At 41.6% G+C, this 17128-nt stretch overlaps 2 protein-coding genes across 2 annotated transcripts; one reads left to right on the forward strand and one right to left on the reverse strand.

The window, feature by feature from the left end:
* The first annotated feature begins 435 nt into the window (after positions 1–435).
* Positions 436–8362, forward strand: kif20a (kinesin family member 20A). Its single transcript, XM_079172403.1, has 19 exons — positions 436–562; positions 1403–1576; positions 1738–1860; positions 1942–2061; positions 2256–2394; positions 2537–2712; positions 3151–3250; positions 3656–3868; positions 4254–4365; positions 4458–4532; positions 4651–4794; positions 4921–5089; positions 5198–5350; positions 5597–5736; positions 6192–6294; positions 6489–6684; positions 6769–6860; positions 6964–7101; positions 7660–8362. Exons 2-19 carry the CDS (start codon positions 1409–1411, stop codon positions 8035–8037), a joined length of 2739 nt encoding a protein of 912 aa, XP_079028529.1. The 5' UTR covers positions 436–562; positions 1403–1408; the 3' UTR covers positions 8038–8362.
* A 616-nt stretch (positions 8363–8978) lies between these two features.
* Positions 8979–16042, reverse strand: cdc23 (CDC23 (cell division cycle 23, yeast, homolog)). The gene is made up of 16 exons (XM_079172168.1): positions 15929–16042; positions 15527–15599; positions 13722–13859; positions 13552–13594; positions 13349–13454; positions 13099–13231; positions 12714–12891; positions 12540–12637; positions 12343–12424; positions 11942–12095; positions 11430–11549; positions 11234–11309; positions 11091–11152; positions 10808–10886; positions 10432–10551; positions 8979–10329 (listed from the first exon to the last, which is right to left on the reverse strand). Exons 1-16 carry the CDS (start codon positions 16039–16041, stop codon positions 10177–10179), a joined length of 1728 nt encoding a protein of 575 aa, XP_079028294.1. The 5' UTR covers position 16042; the 3' UTR covers positions 8979–10176.
* Positions 16043–17128: the final 1086 nt, after the last annotated feature.

The raw sequence follows: 17128 nt of genomic DNA on the forward strand, positions 1-17128 counted from the left end.
TGGATGCATTGAAGGGGTTTATTTGATTTGATAGTAAACAAAATGCGACACCTGCTGGCCAAACTCGTGGTATTGCACTTGTATGGATGAATTAAATCTGAGACCATTATGAAAGTCAGAATTAGTCTAAATACAAGTGATTTGACTGCTTTCATGCTGTTGCTTAGTTAAACACTGAGGCAGACTGACAATAACATCCCGTTTTCAAAACCAACGAGAGAGCTTCTCTAAAACGAATGGTCACGGGACGTTTTGTTGACGAGATGCAGTAGTATCGCGATACTTCTGCTTTGTCGACGTCGCGTTGCGTAAAATGCTTCTGAGCGCAACGTCACTCACTTTAGCCAATCAGCGACTCGCTCTGTCGGGGAAGCGCATTGTTCAAAAAACCAAACGCAGTCCGGTAAAAATACATCAGCTGAGGCTCAGAGTGCTTCGGTATCGAGAAGAAGAAGTAGGTTAGTTTCACGTAGCTTTGATAAACATACTTAGTATCTTAAGAACATTTAACGTTAGACAACCTACTGAAATCCAGCCGCTCATCGCACTTTCAACATTCGAGGTAAGTTAAACGGTTGGATGGTTAAGTGTTCTCTGTATTTAACGTGTTCATAGTACGGTTAACATACACATACCAGTTAAAGTTACCTCGAAATCTTGCAATGTCTTAAATAATATATAATAATAATATTACGTTTAATGCCATTCATCTAAACGTAACTCGTTGTTTCCTTTTTTAAAATAAATATATAGCGTGAGAAACGTGCTCTCCTGTGTTTGTTTCTGTGGTGGACATCCAGCACATAGCCGTATCCATTCTCTGTGCCACGGTTAGCTTTACTGTTGGTAGACTCCACGTCTTTGACTCTGAATACAGCACAGTAATGTGCGGGCCTTTTTGTTGTGTTTACTGCCGCTGTTTAAAAATGTGTTTTGGTGTTCATGAGAAGGGTTAAATAGGAGAGAAGAGCAGTGCAGCCTAAACATTCATTTTAATTGATACCAATGCTGTCATTCTTCTGCTCCAATACGAAACTTGTCAAGACAGGTTGATTTCCTGGGATTTCATTTTCCTGTTTGACTAGTCTTTTCAAAGCCTTTGTTTGGCTTTGAAGCAAAAAAGTGTGTTCATCCAGTTTCTGTGTGTGTACTCAGCATGTCTCATGACACGCCTCATTTGAATTAATAAGGTGGGTGGGGCACACTCACATTGGTGTGTGTGAGTGAGAGTAATTGAGACAGGTCTGATTGAGCATTATAATCTATTTATTAATTAATTTCTTTATATTTCATACTGACAAGGACATTACATGCATTGCCTGGCTCATGGTCGGGGTTTGAAATTCGTCGTAATTACTTAATTCCAACTTCATACTCGTTACAATGTGTCCTCTTGTAACAGGTGAGCATGGCGCTTACTTTGTCCTCCCCGTGTGGATATCCCTTTGACGAGGACGAGGAAATGGCTGTGTTTGAGTCTACGGCAGCAGAGCACGGAGACCCGACCAGACCGCGTCTCCCTGAGATCTCTGTCATTTCCCCCGGCCTGGACACCCGGCCTTCCATTGCTGAACCAGTGAGTATCCCTAAGAGGTGTAACGAAAACAATTACAAAGCCTTTTATTAAATGTTTAGCAACCTATATTTTTTACATTGACTTGCTGTCTTCTTCTTAAGGTTTTAAAATATTCAATATATGCAACAAAACATAAAGATATCTTTAATGTGTGTCTCTAGAAGCTAGCAGTGAAAGCTGCAGCGGTGAGACAAGGTAGTTGTGACGAAGGGGACAGAGAGAGGGTGAAGGTTTTTCTGCGCATCCGGCCGCTGACTGAGACTGAGAGTCAGGGGGAGGAACAGGTAAGACTATGATTCTGTGGGCTGATTATGTGCATTTATTGTCTTTGGTACACCTGTACTCAAGGTTCACTCTTCTTTTAGGGTTGTGTGGATGTCCAAGATGAAGAGACACTCCTGCTCAAAGCTCCAAAAGAATCTCAGAACATGAGGACCGCAGAGAGGGGCATCACCCAGAGCATGCACAAGTTTAGTTTCTCAAAGGTAGGCTCATCCTTGTGCGTTTTGTTAAAGTATTGCTAGTTATGGACATAGCAACTGATGCCATTAATAAACAACAACAAGGAGTATCCTGAAGTAAAGCATATTGCAATAACATTTTGCTTTTGTTAATATTTTCTAATTGAAGAAGAAAAGACGCCACATACTGATGTTTTCTCATCACCCATCTTTCATAGATTTTTGGGCCAGAGACCACACAGCAACAGTTTTATGAGTCTACAATGAAGAAGATGGTGAAAGATGTGCTTCAAGGAGAAAACAGGCTCCTCTACACTTATGGTGTCACCAATTCTGGAAAGACCTACACCGTGCAGGGTAAAAAAAAACAATAATCTTCATCAGTATAAAGCTCTGGATTGGTTGTGATGTTGTGTTTGCAGATATAGCATTCTCAACGCGTATGTGGCCAGTTAAATGCCTAGAATGCAAATGTAAAGTCTCAAACCTTGACCTGTAGGCAGCGGTCGAGAGGCGGGCCTCCTGCCCCGGGCTTTGGCATCTCTGTTCAGGAAACTGCAGGGTCGCCTCTATGGTGCCTTGGACCTGAAGCCTGTCATGTATCAGGATGTGAGACAGCTCGACTCCGGTGAGGTCCGGGTGGAGGAAATCCGCAGAAACTCTCTGCTCAAAGAGGTAAACAGAAGAACAAATTCTAAAGGTCGTATGAAGTTGATGATGTAATTTTCTTGCTACATTGTGTCCCAGTGTCTTATCGGTGCCAAGTATACAGCATGTTAATAATGTACTTTTGTAAAATTGTCATTTTCAATATCTTACTCATCCTGAACTAGTTCAATGTCAACCAACCTGTTTTAAGACAGAAATATATCCAGCTAGAATCACATGACTCTCAAAATATACCTCTCTATGGAACGCAACTGACACGAACAACCAACGAAGTAGTGTCAAAATAGTTTACGCCGTAATAAAGTAAAAGAACTCTGAAATGAAAACTTCCAGTACCCTTTGTACATCAGACACAGGAAGAGATTGGATCTTTTAATACAAAGTCTTAAGTATAAACTTAACACAAAGATATGAGCTGACATCCTTTGTTGTTGTTTGTTACAGGATGGGAATCTGACTTCTCGTCGAGGTGGTAACACTACAGTCTGGGACAGCGGCGTTGGAGGACTCTCCTGTACAAGTAGCATTGCCACCCAGCTTGAAGGTGAGGAGGACATCAGTAGTATATCCCAGATGAAGACACATTTGAGACATTTTAAAGTCTGTCACACATTTTTCAAGTACCTTTACTGGGAGAGGAGGTATGGTTAACAGCATAACACACCACATGTTATCCAGGAGAATACCAGTTGCAGTTATGAGGGGTGGGGAGTGTAGGAAATCTTAATATAGTATTGTTGACCAATTACAGATGACTGCATAGTACGAGACCACGTAAAAATGTCAACAAGATTGCTGTATTACTCGTGCCTAATTGGATTTCATTTTGTAGTGCGCCATTGACGTAAAGATGTTCTCCGTTGACATCTTTAATTCAAACCATTACTGCCATTGTATAAGCCTTTTCTTTAAAAAAAAAAAAAAAGACCATCCCACATTGATTTTGCAGACACCGACAGTGTTTGTCTGGAGCCTGACAGCCTTTCACACAGTGGAGCAGGTGATCTGGCGGAAGGGGTGCAGTTTTCTATCTGGGTGGCCTTCTACGAGATCTACAATGAGTTCCTGTATGACCTGCTGGATGCTTCGCCCTCCCTGCAGCCCAGAAAGAGGGTCACGTTGCGGCTTAGCGACGACAAGCACGGCAACCCTTATGTGAAAGGTAACGCTCACTCCTTCACAGGAATACTGTTTCTAAAATGTGAAACTGTTTATTTAGTCGTGTGTGTGTGTGTGTGTGTGTGTGTGTGTGTGTGTGTGTGTGTCAGTTTGAACCTCGTGAAGCTCAATCCCAGTATTCAGCGTCTCTCCTCTGATGGATGTTACATTTTACTAAGCAGGAATTTATGTTAAAAACTGACTGATTCTTTGGGTGCAACTGAAACACTACCAAATTAAAAACACTGCCATAGATGATAAAAACTTAATTTTTTGATATAGTCATTGATACTTTAAAATCTGTTCAGTAGCACTTAAAACATGTTTTGTTTTTGCTGCTGCGGCCGTTTGTCGTTAAATTTTTCTGCTTTTTCCTCTTGTTGCATCAGACCTGGCCTGGATCCAGGTCCGCAGTGCCGAGGAAGCTTGGAGGATTCTGAGGGCTGGACGCCGTAACCAGAGCTTTGCCAGCACTCACCTCAACCAAAACTCCAGCCGTAGGTAGGAGCCCAATAAACTTTTGCCTTATTTTTGACAAATGTGTTTGGCGCACACTCATTGCATCTCTGATAATAAACGTGTCACCTACTCAGCCACAGCATTTTCTCCATTCGTGTACTGCACGTCCGCCCAGAGACTGACTCGGCCCAGGCCACGCCCATCAGCGAGTAAGTTCACCTTTAGTTACTGACTTTAAATTTGAGCTTTAGTTGATTTAAGGTTTTTTTTTTGAGTTTGCAAAAGCAATAAAACGGTGCTGCGTCTTGCGCGCTCTCTCCTCTTTAGACTGACTGTGTGTGATCTGGCTGGCTCTGAACGCTGTAAAGAGCAGCGTAATGGTGAGAGGATGAAGGAGGCCAACAACATCAACACGTCCCTTTTGACACTGGGGCGCTGTATTGCTGCTCTGAGGCACAACCAGAACAACAAGTACGTGTTTAACCATAACTTGGAAAGACGGTACACCACCGGTCAACGCTCTTTTTGATGCGTTAGTAGTACATTTTGAAAATGTACATAACTCCTCGAGTAAATTGACATCTCTGACATCCCCAGGTCGCGACCCCCTCAAGTGGTGCCCTTCAGGGACAGTAAAATGACCCGGGTCCTGCAGGGTTTCTTCTGTGGCAGAGGAACTTCCAGCATGGTGGTCAACATCAACCCATGTTCCTCCATCTATGACGAGACGCTCCAAGCCCTCAAATTCTCCGCTATTGCTACTCAAGTAAAAAAAACATCTTGTATTGTACAACTTCTGTGAATGTGACTGATTAAGTCTTCCATGTAAGACCAAAGAAACGGGAGAAATAAAAGATCCCTCGCATCATTTCAGCTGGTCCATGGCCCGTCCACAAAGACCAGAGTGGCCTACATCCTGTCCCTTCTGCGTGAGCCAGCAGCACATGGTAACGAAAGCACAGTGATGGAAGAAGACGGGGATGAGAGTGACGTTGAAGACGGAGATATCACCATGTTGAATACGGAGGTAAGCGCCCCTGACGTCATATGTGATAGTTACATATTTATTACACAACTACTTCCATCCCCAAGACTTTCTATCAATAAGTCTATAAAGCAATCATAAAAGGTTGCCATCAAGGCTTTCAACGGTTGTGTTTTGTCTACTTTATGTCTTAAAGATCAACTAAAACCAGTTCATTTTTTTTTAACCCACATTATTAAAAACAGCCACTTGTCCAATCTTCCTTATAGCTGACTGTGCTTTATTTAGGCTTTGCTGCAGGCCATCGATGTCCTGAAGAGAGAAGTGCAGCGCCAGCGGGAAGAGAAAGATGTTCTTGAGGCAAATGTGAGAGAGCAGGTGGTCTCTGAGATGATGGAGGTCATTTCTGGGATGCAAGACGGCTTCAGGTGTGTCTGCTTTGTTCAGATCAACTGTTTTTGAATGAATATAATTATGGCATTGAAATTTTATGGCAAATGTTACTAAGACTTTGTCTATGGCATACTATGCCAAGACCTTATCTGACACATTTATGGCATACTGCTACTTTTATTAGACCTTTCGTGCGGTAGAACACAGTACATATAAAAGATAATGACATAAAGAATTGACATACAGTATGCTAATAGTGTGTGTTATAGGGAACTAGCTCTAATGATATTACTCATTATAATAAATAATGCATTGGGTTAGTCACTCAAGTCTTTCTCTTGTGCTTTATTTGCGTCATTTCCATTCCTTGTATTTTTTTTTCATCAAAAACATTGCCCACAACAGGAAGCTGAAATGTAAAAAATTATGAGAAATGCTGGTATTTGAAATTCATGCTGATAACAAGTTGCGTTGTCTTCTTGCCCCACAGTGAGACCCTGGAGGCAGAAAGGTCTCTAATCGAAGAGAGGTGCGAAGACAAGATAGCCAACGTTCAAAAACATTTGAAGAAATTCTACAGCCAGGAGCTGAAGGTGAGCAATAAATCTTCAGCCTTAAGTTGGCATTATTTCAGGCAGTCTGCCCCCATGGTGTGATTTCAATACACACATTAAATATATTATATCTTTCCCTAAATGCAACGTGTATCCGCAATGTAGTTATATCAATAATTCTGTTGTGTCCATGCTTTTTCACAAATTGATTTCTTTTCACCCTTTTCTTTTAGGAGCGTGATCAGGAGATTGAAGCTTTGTCTGCGGCCCTTGATAAAACCAAAGCAGCTGAACCGGTCCACATGTCGGCGCCACATGGAGACTTTGAGGGGCCTCGGCGCTCTCAGCGCCTCACCGGTCGGGCAGATTATGGCAGACAGCACGTTGAACTGGACCAGTGTCGCGCTGAGCTGCTCGCCAAGACACAAGGTGACTGAAACGCTGCCCTGATAATGTGTTGGTGTTCGGACGTTGTTAATGGTTTTGACCGTCTTGTTCTGCTTGCCTGTGCAGAGCTGGCAAAGCTGAAGACGCAGCTGGAAGTCCCAGGTTCAACCGGCACTCCCGCCAATGCTGCTGACCGCAAGCTGGAGGACGGTCAACGGGTCAGTTATCACTGTGTGCCGTATGAAATGCACCATTGATTTAACCGCATGCGAGTCTCTTTACCCTCAGGAAAAACTAAAATTCTGACTCTTTTTCCAACAGAACCTGCGTCAGTTGCGCCTGGATTTGCAGAGGCTCGGGGCTGACCTGCAGTCGGGTGAACGAGCCTGCTGTCGCAACACAGGAGGGGAACGGCTGCGACAGGCTCTAGCGGCTGCAGATGAGACACTGGCCAAACAGGTAGAACCACAGATATGTAGAGTACAATGTTATGTAATTTGTATTTTTCTATAAACTGAGCTTATTCTGTTAATCGTGTGAAAGCGTGCTCGGCCGTCTATTCTGAGAAAACAAAGTCTGCAAAAAATACAGGTTTCATTTATCATTATTTGGATAAGACAAATTTAACTGAGAAAAATGCTCTCTACTGTAGACGTAAAGTAACGGCAGCTGAAAGAAGTACTGCTGTCTGCTTGCATCTCTGCATGTACAATTTCAGTCTGAGCAGAGTTTTGACAGACATGGTGATTATTAGTATCTCAAAGCAGGATCTGTTTAAGTTCAAGTCTCTATTTAAAACACCTTGTTTTTCTCTCCCTCTACTCTCTTCTCTAACAATCTTAATGCACAGCCAGCTTTTAAACTAAATCTAGGTTTCTAACCTCTGCACCAGGTGATTACTGTGCAAAAGCATGTTCAAGGGCTCACTTTACTCTCTCTCTCTCTCAACCTCCCAACATAATCCTTCACTTCCCCCTCTGTGGTCTTGTCTAACCCTATTTACTGACTTCTTCTTAGGACCAAATCCTATTGGACCTCCAGAATGGCCTCATGCTTGTAAAGGCTGACTTGAGGCGGAAAGCAGAGACCCTGGCCCAGACCCAGGCCGTCCTCCCCCCGCTGCCCTCCTCAGGCTGTGCTGCCTCCATCACGCCAGGTTTCTGCAAGAAGAGGGGCTGTGGATTCGCTGCACCAAGTGACACTGAGAACCGGCCGCCGCAAAAAAGGCCCCTTTTCCAGTCTCTGTTCCCGACACGTACCCCAACGCGTAAATACAATACTCGTGCTGGTGAAGAAGCAAACGTTACACCTTCCGCACGGATCTTGCGGTCTCGCCAGCAGTCTCCACCTCCCAGCCCTGCCCCCACCCCTCGTAGTCTCAGGGGGAAGTACTGAGCTCTTTGGAGCGTCAGTTGGAGTGTGTCCTCTTATATTATGCACATTTTTTTATATTATATTTTATATATTCACTTTTTGCAGTGCAGTTAACTCACTGTTTTCATGCCAACTACCGTTATGATGTTCATGCCAGTAAAACAGTATAAACATGCTTTAAATAAGGTTTCAGTACACTACAGAGTAAGGAAATGAGGTGCTCTCGATCCCAGTGGCTAATGGATAGACTGTATGTTAAGAATAGTGCATGTGTGTAATCGGCCTTCGCTTTGAGTATGTTTCTGTTTTTGCAATAAAATTTATGAAGACATTGTCTTGAGTGATGTCGGCACTAAAGCAAAAAACTGACATTTTATTTCCAATACTGCACGATATTAAATGTGTCTTATGTTCTATTACACAACCATAAGAATGACACAAAAGTCAGTTTAGTTTACCATGAAAATGTTACAGGATAGTATGTCATGAAGAAATTCACAAAATAAGTAGTGTATGTAATAACAAAAAGCCATAATAGCCGATAGTATTGTAGCCGAAAGGGAGAAAAGAAAGAAATGCACAGAATAGTCCTTTTCCATTCCGACAGGAAAAGAAGGCGATTAATGAATAAACACCTGTGAGCTGGGGGAAGGGAAGGGAACTTTTTTCGGCATACTATATCGACTTCTTTTGGACATGCTATACTATGACTTTTTGGACATGCTTTTTTATTTTTATCATGTCACTTTTTTGTGACAAACTATAATACCACTTTTTTCATGACTGTTTTCAACATAATACTAAGTTTTTTTTTATATTTTATATGACACACTAATATGATTACCTCATGCTTTTTTTATGACATCTTGAGACTACCTCAAAAGTCTGTTCATAAAGAGACACTACTGGGTCAGATAAAACATTTTTATTTAAAAAAGGACAAAAAGAATAGATAAGGGAACAAAAAAAGCGGCCTCCTGTGTCACTGACAGAGTGAGTAAGGGAACAGTAAATAGCCACCCAGCCCACATACTCAAACGGGTACCCAAGATGATTTGTCAGTGAGCTGCAAGAAGAACAAAGACATAGAACAAAATCATAGTATAGCATGTCGAAAAAAAGGCAAAATCCAGCATGACGAAAAGGCCTGAAAAAAGTAATGGTATAGCATGTCGAAAAAAAGTCATACAAAAGTCATAGTATAACATGTAGAAAACAAGTCTTCTGCTGTGTTCACACCAAACGCTGCGCAAATTGTTCGTGCCGCGTTCATCGCGTCATTCGCGCCGCCGGTCTCGCCGGGGACTATTTGTGTTCCATCGCGCTGGACGCGCCGGAGAGGGGGCGTGGCTTATCGCACTGGAAGCCGTTCAACTGTCCGCCATCAACCATGGAAAAAAATAACCTATTTCTGCTTAGTACTGTTGTAGAAGTCCCAGATATCACGGGAAACTAAAGCTGAAGCTGGCTTTACTGATGGCTTTACTTGCTGCAGCAGTGGCTCACAGGTATGGAAACTATATGTTAATAGTGAATGTGTGCAATTAACCTTCTCTGCCTTTGCTGTCAGTACTTTTCTGTTTTTCTTTTTACAATAAAATTGTTTTGTGTAGTCTAAGCAGTATAGCATAAATATTTTATATATTTAAATTTTCAGAACAAACTACAGAGAAAAACAGACTGTCCTAACAGGTATGCTTTATTTAAACTATGTACATGTACAGCAATGATAGCGCATGACTGCAAGTCAAGTGTGCCTGTGTATATACACACTGTAAAAAAGATGTCCCTTCTTTGTTTTGTGCTTTTTTTTTTTTTACATTACATTGTTGAGTTAGCTTTAGATTATACAAAAGCTACATGCGTCTTAAAAAAATCGACTCAAAAAAACCTTATTAGGTTCTCTGAGTTTTGTACCTCAGGCCAACCGTCCTAAGCGTTAATTGAAAGAGCTTTGATTGGTTTTAAATTTGCAGCATAGAACTTGTCTTATCCTGGACAAAAAATGATCAGGATTAAAAATGTTACAAACAAACATTATTTTAATGTCATTAACAAAATCTATGCATCAACAAGTAAATCCTTCCAACACTACCTACCCCCCAAATAGTTGGATACACAAATTGTCCATTTTAAAGCCAGTGAATAGGAGGGCGAGTGTCAGGGTGTGAAGGAGATGAGGTTCAGCGGCGACACCCTCCTGACGGGAGTGTTGTTGTTTGAGAGCGGAGCGAACAGATCTGCCGACGGCGTCTCGGTCTGATCTCTGACCTGTGAAATCTGCCTCAACAGGGCCTTTCCCTCCTCGCGAGCCTGAGAGCAGAGTGACCAAAAACACCAGTTAGTGCGTTACTTCAACCTGCGCTCTACTACAGGAACTAGAACACAGGGCTCCCGTTACGCAGGCACACTTACATCATTGTAGTCGCAACAGCGCTGGGCACAGAGGGACGCCTCATCGTAGAGCTTGTTCTTGAAATAGTACTGACCCAGGTACCGCAGGGCTGTGCTCACCTCCGCATGCTCCAGTTGTTCCTGTGATGACAAGATTTGATCAGAAATGGATTTCTTCCAAACGGATACAATACAAGCATGTGGACACGATCATTTTTTTGATTATTGAACATCTCATTTGAAAACCACAGGCATTCATATGCTGCTATAGTTGAGGTCGGGGCTCCATTCAGGACAGTCAAGTTCTTCCACACAAAGCACTTTTAAACACATAAGTGTGTGTGGACGGGAGCATCATAAATCTGCATTATGTGTTCTGATACTTCAAAATGCTTACCCCACAAGAGAAAATGTCTTGGATGTAAAGCATGTAACACTGGGCAGCATCATCCGACTCGGTCAGCTGTTCATGGAGCCTGCCAAAGGAAGAAGATTCACATTTAGCTCCTATTCCTGGGTGATACAATTAACATGTTGGGATATGACAATGGGGGGAAAAACAGCTTATCGGATCATTAACTTGTGCTTTAATGTTTAAGAACATGTGATGTAAACTCCTCAGTTTTTAGAGCATATTCTCTTCACTTGTAATTCCTCAGGATACAGTAAAAAACACTTACTTTGCCAACTTCAGTAGAGCCATTTTCTCTACATCTCCAACAGAGTATGCTCTCCAGTAACACTAGACAAAAGCACAATATGTCAAAAACTTTGTGATGTTATTACACAAACCAGGGATCACTGACGGGTGTAACATGCGTACCTTCTTGGCTTCCACTTGCTGTGACAGTTTTTCGTAGCTTTCCCCCAGCGCGACCAACATACGCGAGTCATTGGGCCTACAGAAATACATCAATGTACGACAAAGTGACTTATTGGGCATTTGGTTTATGGGCATGCTTATTTTAATTCTTAGTAACACGTGCATAAAACATGTTTTTTGTTGTCAAACTCCCTACCTGAGCTGGTGAGCCTTTCGATAATAGTACAAACAGTAAAAGGGCATCTTGAGGATCTCATATGTCTGACCGAGGCCGTACCAGGCACGGTAGTCCCGCTTGTTCACTTCAATGGCATGCCTGAGAGGAAGAACATACATGTAAACAAGGACACAACACACAGCAACAATACAGTTGTTATGAATCCTTCACACTGCTGTGAAAGGTCTGGCAAGAAGTGAAAACTCCATTTACACATTAAAAAAGGACCTACAAAAACGTAAGCTTTTGATCAACTGAGAACACCACCTTGGACCAGGTCTGCACCAACATCCCCGATACCTACAAAGCTGCCTCTCAGACTTTCAGACCATGTGTCCCCATTTGTCCCCCAAGTACCTGGACCTCAACATCTCAAAAACTACGAGACTTTTAATGTTACGCACTGCTGAAGAACCGCCAAACAGACTTTCATTGTTCCAAACGCAGTGAAAATAAAGATCTATTCTATTCTACTACATCTTCAGTCTGACCTGTAGGCCTGGATGGCAGCCGAAGTGTTCTTCATTTCCATGTATTCGTGGCCCATGAGGGTCCAGGCACCGAGGCATCGAGGGTTCAGTTTGAGGGCCCGCTGGAAGTACAGAGCTGCCTTCTCATGCTGAGAGCGTAAACTATAATAGTTACCTGCGGAGGAGACACAGAACTTATTACACTAATTACTGGAATTTGGAATAATGACTTTAAAATGACAAGCAGACAAATCTAGAACTTAGGTAAAAAGAGCAAGTCAATGCAGCAATGTGAAGCTGTAACCAGACAGAATTACAGCCAATTTATGACAAGTTACAATATATTTTAAGCATTCATCAACCAACTGTCCCATCACAGGAAAAATGAAAACATTAGTGTTGATCAGATTGTCTCTTCTTACCGATAACACAGCACGTCTCCACTCTGTACTTGTCGATGTCCACCAGGTTGTGGGCCAAGTAACTCAACTCTGGCTTCATGCTCTGTGGAAACAACAGAAAATAAAATAAAAACACTTCGATCCTACGCTTGACTTAAACTTGACTTAAAAGGGTCAAATAAAAAAAACATCAAGATAATATAGAGAGGTGAACTCACTTTGACATAGAGTAGGTTGGAGAATGTGTCCATGTTGTCAATGCGATACGGATCCTGCTCCCTCAACTCGTTGAAGAGAGACAAAGCCTGGTCAATATCTGAAACGAACCGAGCCCGTTAGACTCACAATCTTCTGAGAGGCGAGCGTCTTGATGAAAAGGAAGAAAAACAAACCTCGGATGTTGTGGTAGGCGACAGCAATCTGTGAGATGATGTAGGTGCTCTTAGAAAAGCCGGCCTCAATGAGGTTCTGGTATTTCTGCAGCGCTTCTTTGATCATCTGCAGCTCGGTGTACATGTGGGCCATGAAGAAGTCTTTAATCCAGCAGTCTGGGAGAGAAAGCGACTTCAGCTGGGGGACAAAAAACAAGAGATCAAGGTAGATTAAATCATTTTCGTCCATATAATTGCCTTTTTGAAGTGTCTTTGTAAAGTATAGTTTAATGGTCAGGAGGGTGTTGTGAGGATTGCTTTTGGGGGGAAACGGTTACTGTGGACCTGGGCACATTTAGTTCATGTTATCTCTAATTTGTGTACACGTAAACACAAAGGTAGTTACCATTTCAATGTTGGTGACAAGGTTACTCAGCTCCAGCCATGCTCCCCAGTGGAGGGGAAGTGAGTGAATTGCCTCAACAAACACCTCCACCGCCTCCTTCAGCAGATCAAGCTTCCGTAGCACCACCCCATACCTGTGTACCCACAAACACACACACACACACACACACGTATGCAATTTAGGAGCAGTCCATTGTATTCCTCTGCATGATCTGAGGAAAGCATGTACACATGGGAGGAAAAGTTCTTACAGGTACAAGGTGAACCCGTCCAACTCTCCCACAGTGTGCTTCTTACTGAGCTCAACCCTCAGTTCTCGCAGGGCCTCATTGCGCACCTGACCCTTCTCCAGAGGACCTAGTACCGCAAAGAAAAACACAAAAAAGGTTTAGTGTTAAGGGTTACAAAAGTACTCACAGTTCTGTTTTAAATGTCTAAACAGACGAGTCCTCACCCAGGCTGTCCACAGTCTCATCGTCCTTCTTCTTCTCACCTGACTTAAGACATAGAAGGACACTTTCAAAATGGTTCTCGAGCATCACAATCCTAGTGAAAGCAGTCTCGTCATGAAGTTAAATCAAGACTCAGAGGATGTGGGCATGCCGAGAATGTACAGACTCTTACCAGATAGCGAGAATACATATAAAGGAAATAAGCCTTCCGACTGCAGCAGCCTTTCAGAAAGTAAGCAGAGCGGTCGTACTCTTTCAGGTCAAAGTAGGATTTGGCCAGTGTAAGTGCATCCAGGTCTTGTGCGTCCTCCTGTATTTGTGAAAGAAAATGAAAAAGAGAAAAGTCAAATTCATTCATGAAAAAAAAGAATGAATCTCATTTAATAAAAACAAACGCACTTTCATATGGTGGTAACTGTAGCAGTGACTTCTGAACACATGACTAACAAACTGCCTCCAGGGGGCAGTCGAACTTCTCCCTTGGAGAGAGATGGACAGAAGCGATTAACATTAAATAGCAAACCAAACAAGAATGAAGTGCTGCAGCTATACTCCACATATCATTTACTTCCTCCTCGTGTATTACAGTTGACTTTAACTTTTTAATGCTCAAAAGTGTGTCTTTATTTTTCTTGTTGTATACAAATCCGCTGAAAAGATCAAAACCGGATTTAGCTTATTCCTCTGCACCACAGACCATCACTGTTGGTGAAAAAACCATAAATAATCGGATCTACATGTTCCTTTATTATGATGAACATGTGCACTGCAGTTTATTCTGATGATATCCCACATAGTATCTACTTATAGTTTAATAGTTTGTCTCCAAAAAAAATCCCTATTTACTGCTGTTTGAGTGACATCTGCAAACATAGTGGGCTCACCTTTAGAAAAATGAAACTATATTTAGGGTTGAAGAACGAAGGAAACATGAAACTCGGCTAAATAATTGGAAATGATGTGCAAGTGCTTTCCAAGAAATATGGCTCAGACTCCTGCTGTAATTTATACCAGAAAATGCAATTTTGGAAAGGCCACGCCCCTCACATCGCAAGTTGAATACACTTGAAACATAAGACGCAGGACCATGTAAATTCAACAGACTAGATTTTATGTAATTTTGACATCTTCTCTGAAACCAGAGGTCTGATTAGTACCAAATGTTCTGTGGATAAATATTGGACCACACTTATCAAAAGCTTGTTGATGTATTAGTCAACATTCATTGGGCCTATCATCACAAAACTTGCAGGTATCATTGCACATATATCCTAAAATGTTCATATAAATTGACCACTAGGAAGCACTACAGATGGCAAAAATTAACACGGCACAACACAAAACAGACTTTAAAGGATTAGTTTGTCCAATAAATACAAAACTAGCGGGATCATTTGGCCATAAATCAATGACAGTTTGTCCAAACAGCAACACTGCTTAATATTTTTAAACACCAAGACATGACTTGTGGGACTTTGAGGTTGCAATTACTGAAAGGCTGCATACACTGTTGTGATGAAACCAGTGTGTGATCGCTGTCAGTCCTTCTTTAGACAGAATTAAATCAGCTGAAGTGACTTTGCTCATCTTCGTGAAGCCTGAAACACACTAGCTGCTCCCTAAACACTTAAATCGGTAGGAACCAATGGGGTTGGAGGGCCATTGGTGGGTGTTAGGCTGAATTTTTAGGAAATGTGTATAGTATAGTGCACAAAGAAAATCTAGTATATTTCCATTCGATGGAATGATAATGTAGTCACTCAGCATGGATACTTTGGTTTGAATAGATTGAATAAAGAGCTGGAACAAGTGGACAAATAATAGATTGCACATGTGTGATACTGATAAGACAGCATGACGTATAATGATGTTTAACCCTAAAGCTGCTTCAAGGGGAAACTGGACGCTAAGAAGTTAAAATGATAAAATGACAACTAACTAAACCCACAACATCCTCGGCCCTGGCGGTGCACAAACCTCAGTAAAAGGAGGTGACGGGGGTAATTCATCCTTGGGTAGACGGTCCAAAGCAAAAGCCAATTCAGAAGCCCTAAAATGTAAACACAGACAGCATGCAAGCAATAACATTAACGTTTCACATGTAGCTAACGTTAGCGTTGACACTTTGAAAACAGCGCTATTCATTGTTTTAACGCAAGTAATCACTTAACGACGCTCTTAACTAGAATGTGGCATTAATAGTGTTGTATAATTAGCTAATAATTAGTATTAATCAGCTTTAGCTAACTTGTTATAATGAGACTTGTCAACAGCACTGCTAACATAACGTTAGCTAACGTTAGCGTTAGCGCTAAGTTATTAAGTTAACAGAGCAGAATAACAGGCAGTTAATAACAAGGTAGCAACAGTCCGTCTCACCACTTGCCGCTGTGTAAAAGTCCTCTTTCTTTACAAAGAGATATCACCGATATTAGCTGTTTCTTGATTTGTACCAGGTCCCCAAACTCACTACAGAGAGCCGCCATTTTCATATTTTACCAAGCAAGTCTGCTATTGGTGGAAGTTGCCAGCGGAAGTCCCGCCCACTAGGAATGACATCACTTCTGCTCTCCCAAAGCTTCCAAAATACAAGTACCACTGCCAGTAATTTGTCATGCGAGAAAAACATAATTTGTAATTTTGAATATACCTTTTAAACCATTTTATTCATCTTTAAAAAAAAAGAAGAAAAATCACATATTTTTCTGCTTGCCTGCAAATGCAAACCTGCATTTGTAAACCTGATAATACTAAACGCCAGCTGTGTATTTTTCATAATAGGCCAATTTCATATAGGCCTAACCATTAAACATTAGCAAGGAAAGGCTAGAATGAAGTACACGATCAAGGCAGCATAGTTATTCCAATTTTTATGTAAACGACACCTAAAAACAACAAAAATCACTGACTAGAATATAATATGTATTATGTTGTGCATATTCAAGTCCTTAAGGCATGCACCAGTTTACATCTCTTCAGCCACTTCATAAAAAACATTTTATAACATGAAATGAATGTGAAGTTCTCAAACCTCATCTTACTAACATGTGCATGGAATCATAGTGGTTTCATCTCTCCCTGACAGTTTTGTGTCACTGGGGACAAATGCTGCAATATCGCAAGTAATGACATCTTTGATAAATACAATAAGTATGCACATTGGTCATTGAATCTAATATATTATATCCATTTAGACCAAGAACAGTTCTGCTTTGTTTTCGTCAGCTGCAATCACCAACTGGATAAAGACATCACAACATCATAAAGACTTTTCACTCTATATTTAGCCTTTGGCTTCCACCTCCCTTAGCCCGGAGCTTACAGCTCTGTTAGCCCTGAGCTTATAGTCATTTCACATCCAAAACTTCAATTGTGGGATATCCTCACTCTGAGCCTAGTGCTTAACCCTGCTTCAGAGTAGAGTTATCCCATGACTTTCTGAGGAACCTAAAAGATCAGGGTCAAAATATCTAATGTGAACGGAAGTTAGATCAAAGCAACAGGATTTTCATTGTCCAATCAAATTATTATGATTTTACTACAGGGTAACCAATGGCAATTTTATTTATATAGCACATT

The sequence above is a fragment of the Pholis gunnellus genome (genome assembly GCF_910591455.1).
Source record: "Pholis gunnellus genome assembly, chromosome: 13".
Classification (NCBI taxonomy): Eukaryota; Metazoa; Chordata; class Actinopteri; order Perciformes; family Pholidae; genus Pholis; species Pholis gunnellus.

What these genes read in the sequence shown, in the direction of transcription:
- cdc23 (XM_079172168.1), bottom strand. Translation starts at nt 16,041, where the DNA reads ATGAAAATGGCGGCTCTCTGTAGTGAGTTTGGGGACCTGGTACAAATC. An exon ending in ATATGTATTCTCGCTATCTG is followed by an intron (nt 13,595 to 13,721) that starts GTAAGAGTCTGT and finishes CTATGTCTTAAG; the next exon opens with TCAGGTGAGAAGAAGAAGGA. An exon ending in AAGACATTTTCTCTTGTGGG is followed by an intron (nt 10,552 to 10,807) that starts GTAAGCATTTTG and finishes TTGTCATCACAG; the next exon opens with GAACAACTGGAGCATGCGGA.
- kif20a (XM_079172403.1), top strand. Translation starts at nt 1,409, where the DNA reads ATGGCGCTTACTTTGTCCTCCCCGTGTGGATATCCCTTTGACGAGGAC. An exon ending in GGCCTTCCATTGCTGAACCA is followed by an intron (nt 1,577 to 1,737) that starts GTGAGTATCCCT and finishes GTGTGTCTCTAG; the next exon opens with AAGCTAGCAGTGAAAGCTGC. An exon ending in ATGAGACACTGGCCAAACAG is followed by an intron (nt 7,102 to 7,659) that starts GTAGAACCACAG and finishes ACTTCTTCTTAG; the next exon opens with GACCAAATCCTATTGGACCT.